At 42.2% G+C, this 9,443-nt stretch overlaps 2 protein-coding genes across 2 annotated transcripts; one reads left to right on the top strand and one right to left on the bottom strand.

The window, feature by feature from the left end:
• Positions 1-566: 566 nt before the first annotated feature.
• On the top strand, positions 567-1,186 carry C922_03792 (hypothetical protein; the record flags this gene model as incomplete). The annotated part of the gene is made up of 3 exons (XM_008819381.1): positions 567-659; positions 858-944; positions 1,094-1,186. 3 exons carry the CDS (start codon positions 567-569, stop codon positions 1,184-1,186), a joined length of 273 nt encoding a protein of 90 aa, XP_008817603.1.
• A 162-nt stretch (positions 1,187-1,348) lies between these two features.
• C922_03791 (hypothetical protein) lies at positions 1,349-7,330 on the bottom strand (the record flags this gene model as incomplete). Its single annotated transcript, XM_008819380.1, has 1 exon — positions 1,349-7,330. The coding sequence occupies one exon, from the start codon at positions 7,328-7,330 to the stop codon at positions 1,349-1,351; it is 5,982 nt and encodes a 1,993-aa protein (XP_008817602.1).
• Positions 7,331-9,443: the final 2,113 nt, after the last annotated feature.

Raw genomic sequence — 9,443 nt, 5'->3', positions numbered from 1 at the left:
CCCGAATCTTTCTCCTAACTTCTGATATGCAAGGACAGGATGAGACTTCTTACCCATAACTTTTTAAAATGGTACGTTTGAGAAACAGAAATTTTCGGGAGTGTGCGCTTGGCGGTTCAGGGGTGTATACATGTATTGTATGGAGATGTTGCGTGTGGAGGCATCCCCATAAAGCGTCCGCAAGGGTGTATATATGATGCATATGTACATGTTTATATATATTTGCGTCTTGTACATATTTGCATATATCTACTTATATATTCATATATATATGTTTGCACGTAATGTATATTTATGTGCGCATATGCAAGAGTGGTTTGCTGTCGCATGCCTATTTATACGTACACATATGCGTGGCCAAATGATTGTACATATTCGTATGTGCATAGATATGTCTATATATGTATGTATATTATATACCTCTGGACGTGCCTTATGTGCACATAAGGACCGTCTAACGCATTGGCGCACCACTTATACGCTTGTTCCCCCCTTTCAGCAACGAGGCACAGTGTGATGGGGGATACCCGCTTTCAGTGCAACTGAACGGTGACGCGGAAGAAAATATGAAAATACTAGAACAAGAAATTAATGTAGAGTTTGTAAAAAATGTTTTAACCAAAGTGGACTATGACGTTCTGTGTCAAACGGCCAAACAGGTACTTGTCTCTTATTGCACTTGCTTTTTTTTTATTTTTTCTTTTTTCCATCCCGTGCCTTTTTCATTTTTGTCGCACCATGCGCACCCTAGACGCAAAAAGTGCCCAGTTATAATGTTACGATGTTGCGATTTCACAGTGTTGAAATTTCAAAGTGCCGCAATTTCACAATCGTTTGTTTCCTCCATTCCCTTTTAGCTGGGGATAAATTTGCTAGCTAGCTACACTAACCATCACCTTGAGGATGAAGAATTCCTGAACTCAGTTCACCATGCCCTTTTTAAGGTACCCGCATGGGAGAGAAAAGCGGTCTTAACATTGCGCATGAGAAGGAATAAGCAATGTGATTACGTCAAAATGTGTAAAGCGGCGAAGCGGCAAAACGGCACAGAGGCAAAACAAAAAAAAAATTTCAACCCACTATCATTTTGTAGGTGCAAATAATGGAAGCCACGTTAATATGTCCCAAATGCAATGCCTCTTTTCCGATAAAGGATGGTATGCGACCCTTGGCCTTTTTAAGATGACGGACCAACTCGCAATACGCCCGATGCGGACTCTACACTTATATTTGTGTATTTATGCACCTAGACACTCATCGCCATAACCCTCCCTCCTCCCAATAGGCATTCCAAACATGCTATCGGGAAGCGAAAACCAAGCGACGTGACGCCTATTTTGTTTTTTCTTTAAGAGCATTTGACAAGATATTTGACGTTGGGATACTCCACAATTATGCAAGACTCATCATTTTTGAGGAAAAATATTTTTGGCTCAGGATAACTTGATTGGCTACTTGAACACAACACATTGTTAACATCTTGGCTTTTTTTTTTCTTTACCTGTGCATTTGTATTCACATGTGAATCTTCATTTGTACACTGTCTTCCCAAGGCGGTGTACGCACTGCCTGGTTTTTTTAAGCTTATCGTTTGCTCCTTTACTCTTTCCCCATTTAGTTCAAAATGGCTAGTTTTTTTTTTTTTTTTTTTGCAAGTGTGTGCGTCAGGCAGGTCACTTTGCTTGATACAGTTGGTGCCAGCTTCTCCACTCCGTTTGTCGTCGTGGTAATTGCTGCCATTATCATTGTAGCCGCTGTTGTCACTATCACTGTCATCGCTGTGACTGGCAGCGCCGATCCCCTTTTTTGTCCCTCCCATATCCCAATTCTTATAATTCAGAATTATTTTTTCAATTACATGCGCCACTGAACTTGCCAACTTTCCGTTTGAATTCACCACCTGTGCATTAACCCCCCCTCCGATTTGTTCATTCAGTTTACCCCGCCTTATACCTTCAGCATTAAGGGCCTTTTTTCGCGCTTTTCTGTTTTTTTTTCTTTCCCACAAGTATATGTCCTCACTGGAGCAAGTGGAGTAACCATCCATGGTGTTCGTTTGGACACTGTCAGAGGTAGTCTCCACATTTGTATAGTAATTCCTTTTGTCGGCACTAACGGAGCGATCATTCTCCCGATAGTTAACGTTGTTTTTGTTTGCTTCTCCATTTGTACGTGCTACGTTTTGAAGACCTTTCTTGGGGCCCTCACCATTGTGCCCCCTTAAATGGATGCCTTGCTCCCTTTTTACAGCGCAGTTATCTCCGTTCCCCTTTTTCAGAACGAAAATTTTGTAAGTCTCACTTGCCTTCTTTGATTTGTTATTTTCCCATAATTTATGGCTGTTGTTTGGTGAGTCGCCTGAACCAGCCGAAGCAGACGAAGCAACCGAACCATCCGAAGAAGCTGATCCATCTGAATGGTCTTCTTTTTTAAGAACTTCAGCTTTGTTACTTTTTTTGTTACCGTTAGGCCACCGATTTGGGTGCCCCTTGGAAGGGTTTTTTCCGAAATTTTTCATTTCTCCCCTCCCGTTATTACCCCTTTTTGTGGGATGTGCACGCTTGTTCAGGTTGGTTTCGATCTCTCTCCCCAATTTTGTGGCTCCCCCGTGTCTCTTTGCCTTCTTTCCGCTATTACTACCCACCTTGTGGAAGGAAACAGGTGGATTTATTTTATTCTCCTGCTTCCCCGCGCCTGTCTCGTCTGTGCACTTTGCGCACCTCTTCGACGCATAATATTTCAGTCTTGCCTTCTCGATGATGTCACTACTAATTGCCATTTCGTTATGTATTATGGGGCGTTCCATTCCGCTTAATTCTTCGCAAGTCATCACCCGGTTGTTGTTTCGCCCCTTTTGAAGCTCCATGTTATTGGAGAACGATGGATCCTTTCCCTTGGTATGCAAATCATTAACAAGTTGTCCTTTCCCCTTATTTTTAAAAATTTCACGATGGGAATCAGGTCCCAGTGCAGTTCCACCATATCCCTTTAGCACATATCTACAGCCGCTTCTTATCACGCCCTTTTCCACAACTGTTTTGTTCACCTCGTCATTGCAAATGCGGTTCGTCACAATGCCATCATTCGAGTGGTACCTACCTCCATGTGTGTTATTCAGTCCATATTGACTTTGTTTCCCTGACCTGATTATTTTTTTTTGCTCGTCCGTCATCAGGTTACCCCCTCCTCCAGACATATTTCCACACATATTTCCACACACAGGGATGGCACCAACGTACGGGGTGTTAATACAATTCATTTTGTGAACAGTGGAGACAGTTCTGTCAGGCAAACATCCGGAGGACCGAGATCTCTCATACGTCCGATCAGACAAATCCTGATTTTTAACGAATACGATAGAGCTAGTCGATTTATTTCTCCTCACACAGTTGTTATTTTTTTTTTCGTTACAGAAGCTGTTATTCCTTATGTAGGAAAATACCTTCGTGAAAAGGCTCTCCTTCTTGGGTTGATAATCCCCTTCTTTTGCCACGTTGGCATTCCTGGAAGAAAGAAAGCAGCTTTTTCTATCCGATCCGGCTACAGCCGTTTTTCTCTTAGGCAGGCACCTAACACTTATGGTGCTCGATGTAACAGGGTATTTAGCCTCCACTTTGTAGCTATTCGTCCTGCTCGTATTTTGCCTCTGTCTTGAGTACCCCCCATGTTGTGTCTCACCCTTTTTTCCGTTCAACTGAGCATAGTTCGCGGTTCCGAAATTTCCCCGACTCGCACATCGCGAGGGCTCTTCACCCCCCATCGCAACTGCGTTATATTTCTTCTCTCTCGTTTGGAACTTTCCCTTTCCGTTTATTTTTATTAGCCTTTTCTTTGCGTTTGCCTTAGGCTTGGGTACTATGTCTTTCTTGTTTCTACTCCCTACCATACCGCTTACCCCCTTGGATGGATAACCGTTTGAGTGCAGGCTGGACCCCCTCGTCTTGTCCCTTCCTGCGACATCATTTTGCGCTGGTCCCCCTGGCGGACAACAAGAAACGTGCCGCTGATCCGAACAGGACTCGTCGCTTGTTGCATCCTCGATTACCAGATCTTTGAAATTTCCACTAGGCATGCAGCACGTGTAGGAGCATATCCCCCCCGTCGGCACTCCACTGAATGTGCAACTTTGTAGATATGGATTCTCCCCATATTTTAAATTAGATTCCAAAGGGGAAAATTCGTCTGTTTGGACGGCGGCTGTAGGGAAATTCGTTTCGACATCGGGTATTGGGGCATTTGCCCCTCCACAGGGTGCCCCACATTGGCTGCGATCATTTAAGCGAAAAGAACCATTTTCTCTTCCTCCTGGAACAGCACAGATGGTACATAAGCAAGAATTAAAGGATTTGGCAAAGTTACACTTTTCCGCCCGCACGCTTGACTCGTATGTCTCCTTCATCTGCGTGCCGTTTCCAACGTCTTGATTGTTACTTAGAATGATCTCCATAAATGTGGAGGGTTTAGCCTTTATTAAATTTTTGTAAAAAGTGGTATTTTCCCAATTTTTTTCCTTCCCTTGTTTTTTGCTTGCATGTGCCTCTTGCGCCTTTTTACGCAGCAAATTAATTTCACTCTCCTGCATCATCAAACACATTTTTAGCTTCTCGTTTTGTTCGCTTTTTAAATTTATCAACTTGGTTAAGGTTGCCATTTCTGCGTCCATCTGTGTCTTCACCTTCATTTCTGCCTCCTCTGAGTAACACGTGGATGCGTTCCTTTCTTTCTTCCCCTGTATTGCGCCCCCCTTGGACACGTCTTTTTTTGGAACAGTTCGACTTCTTACCCCTTTGGAAGAGTCCTTTTTTTTTCCCCTTTTGGTGAATTTATTTCCAGTCGAGATGTTCGAACCAGATTTGTGACTACTCGGGTAGACAAAATTGTAATTTCCTCTTTCTTCATTGCTTTCTGTGGTCACTCGTAAGCTGAGCTTTGTACCTGTGCTGTCCTCTAATTCCGGTTCCAGGTGTAGCAATTGACTGTACAGTTGGTTCCTCCTTTCCTTTTCATACTTTCCCCCTACTATATGCACGTTATAACTTTGGGTCGCTCTTTCTTCGCCCCCCCCTTGATTTATCCAATCCCCTTTTTTTTTCAAATGAAATTGATTAAGCTCGTTACAGCTTGCGCAAGATTCCATTTCCACCTTCTCCTTTTTAATCAATTTTAGCAGATACTCCAAAACTGAAGTGCACTTTTTCAGATCATAATCTGAGGAACAGTCGCCTAACCCCTCCACGAATTCTTTTCTCCTAATGTCGCTACTTCTTCGTTTGTTCGAGATGGTGGTTTCCCTTCCGCTATTTCTGCTGCTCGCTTCGTGTAAGTGGGTCCTATGTGTGGCATTGTCCTCTGTCGTTAAAAAGGAACTTTTTTTCTTCTTTTCCCTTTTCTCTTCCATCTTTGCAGTGGGTTTGTTTTTTCTGAAGCTGTCTTTCCATTTGTCTTCCACTCCACTGCGTTTTTCTTCTACATCGCTGCGTATTTCTCCCCCCAGGGGGGACGCCGCTCCTCTCTGCCCGCTTCGTCCGACGAGACTCCTCGAAGTGTCGCCGCCACCGCGACCGTCACTGACATTGCTCATCTCCTGAACTGGTTCACAATTTTTCTCACAGCACGCAGTACCAGTAGTTCGTTCGCTATTCCTGTTCATTACTTTGTGTGCGAACCCTCCAATTGGCTCTACCCCGAATGGCAAGCGTCCAGTGTTTTCCCTCTTCCTTGGTGGCATATTCTTCAAATTGAGAAGGATCTTTCCTTTTTCACAGGCATTTGTGTTTTTATTTCCCCTCATTTGGATGCCATTTATCCCCGATAAATGGGAACATTTGCCCTGGTTTGCGCGTTTCTCACGAGTGGTGATTCCCTCGCTGTTCTCAATGGTCGTCCCCCCCTCCCGATTTGTCCCCTTCTTCGAAAGAACCGATTCGGGACCAGTCTCCCTCCTAGCTTCCCCCTTATATTCCCTCTTAGTTTCCCTCTTTGCCTCCCTCTTGGATCCACTCGCGCTATGCCCACTCCTCGTTGACTTGGTATCCCCCACACACGAGTCTGAGTCAAAGTTGATGTCCACTTCTCCCGATATAGAGATTTCATACAAGGAACTTTCCCCTGAGGAGGTCTGGTAGTGCATATCTCGCTGTTGGCTTCCTCTTTGAGTACCCCCGATAAATGGTTCTGGACGGCTCGGTTCCCCACTTGCTGTTTTTTTTCTCTTCTTCACTCTGCAATTAGGGGTTTTCCTTTTGTCTATCTGAGGCTCCCCATGTTTGTTCTTTTTAGTTTGTCTTCCTTCTCTAGTTTCGCTTCTGTTTCCAATTTTATATATGTTCCCCCTCAGAAAAATATTATTTGACACTTCATCGACTCTTTTACTAGCTCCTACCTCGGGTTTCTTCACAACATTTGAGTTAATTAGAAAATCATAATTTCCTTCCTCTTGTATGTGTCTACTTTTTGCAGACATGGAAGAAATTTTTCCTTTCCCATTTTGCGAGTGTATCCCTTTAGTTAACATATTTTTCTTTGCATCGTTGAGGTTAATTTTTTTTATATACTCTTCCTGTTTCTTTTTTTCCTCTTCGTATTCTCTTTCTCTGCGCTGAGTGTAACTACGTGAGTCATTAGCAACGCTACTCGATTTTCTCCCGTCGCGTTCTACGTCTCCATCTCCACTACTTTTACGTCTGTACATGTTGCTGTTTATATTGGTCTCCACTGATAAGTTTCTGTTTCGTTCATTTTCAACCTCTTCCTTATGTACGTACAGTTTGTGGTCATTTCTCTCGACAGCACTACAATATGCGTTTTTCATTTGTTCTAATCCTTTCGCAGTTGAGGGGACGCTGGTTCTGTGCGTCCCTTTCCTTTGGCCCATCGATTGGCTGTCCCTTCCTGCAGCGGCTCGGTCTAGAAAATTTCCACCTTCTTTCCCCCCACCCTTGCGCAAACTCTTCTGGGCCCCTTTTGCTGCCCCGTTTTTAGCTCTTCCTCGGGAGAACCTTCCAATACACATCCCTCCACTTCTCCGCCTCGTAACCCCGTCATTCTCCTCTCTCGCGCAACTGACAACCTTACTTCTCCCCCGATGCGACACTTTCAATTTCCCTCTTCTGTTAACTTCAACGGAGGAGCCTAAAATGGGGATCACTTCCCCTAGGTAATTTTCCCAGTTGTTGTACAATCCAGGGTGCATATTCAGCGAATCGTATTGCGCTACATGCTTGTCACCCCTGTGGGCTTGCTTTGAGCTGTTACATTTCAAATTGGGGAAGCAGTTCTGTCTCGGAAAACAGCAAGCTCTCCTTAGTCGGGGGATAACGCAATTTACCATTTGGTGAAAACGAGTTGGGGTAAATATTTATAATATATATAGATATATATATATCTTTTTTCTACTTTTTTGTGCAACTTTTCTCTACCCTCCTGTGGCAACTTGTCACTCTGGTAGAACTAATCTGGCTTCTACTGTTTTCACTTTTGCACCTCCTTTCCAAATATTTGGCGCGCTGAGTGACGGTTAGCTTATCTTAAGCGTGCCAATTTATGCGCACGCATGGGTGTGTACAGACATCTATATATATACGTACGTATGTGTATTTTTCGCATTTATTGAGAAATTTTCCCCAAGTAGCAATCTGGGAGGCAATATGACAGCGCGTGCAACTCCAGAAAAGGAGCTTTACATAGAATGATAAAAGGACGTTATTTTTTTTTTCCTCACAATTTCTGCGCAGTGCAAAAGTAGGTAATGTTCCACCGCCTAACACTTTGACACAAACAAATTATTTCATTATTCGAAAAATTCGAGCACCATCTTCTCATACTTGTTAAAAAACAAACCCAATGTAATGCAGAAGTGTCTAATGTTGCGGTATACTAGGCACGAATTAGCAAAAAACAAGAAAAAAAAAAAAAAACTTTAGTTTAAGGAAGACTACTCAAATGCTAACATAGTGATAGCACGTCATCACGTAAGAAAATTTTCCCTAATTTTGAAATGGTGAAAAACTTAATTTGTTGGGAAATAAAATGCATTTCACCATCTGCTAAACAGTTTGGTCATGCGCAGTTGCAGCTTATCTTTACAACAATAAGGAAACTGCATAACCTTTGGATTTCTTTTTTTTTTTTTTTTTCCTTTTTGGCAACGCCGTAAGCAGTATTTCCTTCCCCTTTTTGTTACACTGGTAAATGCTTAAAATTAATTCTACTTTTATGTAACTACCTCCTCATTCATTTTACCCCTATTTTTGCAAAAAGTGTAACTGTACACTTTGAGCACGGCGATGCCCCGTCTACAAAGGAGCTTTCTTCCCCTTCGTTAAAACACCTGCATCATTTTTTTTTCCTTTTTTTTCAGATCAGACAATGCGATTACCGTTATGCAAAAAAAAGGGCTTTCGTGTCAATGCAAAGGGACGATTTCATTCAGGCCGCACATTTTCTCCATATAAAAGCCTTTGGGGGATAGGACCTCGTTTATTTTGTTATTCCAAGGTGCAGGCGAACAGTTGTTAAGGGTTTAATAAGGCAGTTGCACAGTTATGGTTAGAACACATGTAGGTGTATTGTATATGCGTTATGCACATATACAAGGAAGCCTCCTTTTTGTTTGCCACGCAATTGCGCGTTAAAACCATCAGGAACACATAAAACACATTTGTTCAAAACAAAATAACGGAGGAAGAAAATTCTGTTTGTCCTTGCACAACGAAGTGGCCACCGAGTTGTCCTGCATCAAAATTGCAGTTAAAGCAGCGCAAAAGAAAAAGAAAAAAAAAAATGATTTCATTTTTCTTTAAAAATATCTTCCCACAAGAATTTATTTTTCCAACTCAGGGTGACGATACTGCAGAATGTGCCTGACAATTAAGGCCGGTTGAACATTTCATCCTTCTTTTTTTTTTCTTTTTTACCACATGGCAAAATTTATTTTAAATGCCTTTTCCGTTCAGGAATGATCAGAAGCGGGATTTCTGCGTAAAAAAAAAAAAAAAAAAGGAAGAAGCAATATGTGTAATCTATACCCATTGGTGTCTACATAACCAGCCACGCAGTCTCATTTCTTGGCCAACGAAAATGCGCCACTTTTCACTAAGGACCTCTTAAAACGAATTCTTTCTTACAACGCGGTTAGTAAATGTTTAATTTGCCAAAGGGGGAGGAAATTTCTTCCGCTTATATGTGTAGCTTCCTTTGCGAACATGCGCAAAAAAAAAAAAAAATTAATAAATAAAAAGTAACACAAAATGAATAGCATCAAATGTGGAAAAGCGCGGAAAAGCGAAATAAGCTGCCTTGCAAGGGAAACTGTGCAGAACAAATCTGTCTACTTAAGACTTGAGTGGTGAACCCTTAGCAAAAACGAGAAAAAAATGAATTTTCGATTTTTTGGAATAAAACCGCCGTTGTTTAAGGGTCAAAATCTAGCCAAAATGGAAAAA

The sequence above is a fragment of the Plasmodium inui genome, assembly GCF_000524495.1.
Source record: "Plasmodium inui San Antonio 1 unplaced genomic scaffold supercont1.17, whole genome shotgun sequence".
Taxonomy (NCBI): domain Eukaryota; phylum Apicomplexa; class Aconoidasida; order Haemosporida; family Plasmodiidae; genus Plasmodium; species Plasmodium inui.
Note: the sequence above shows the minus strand (reverse complement) of the source record. Positions and strands in the feature narration are given on the sequence as shown.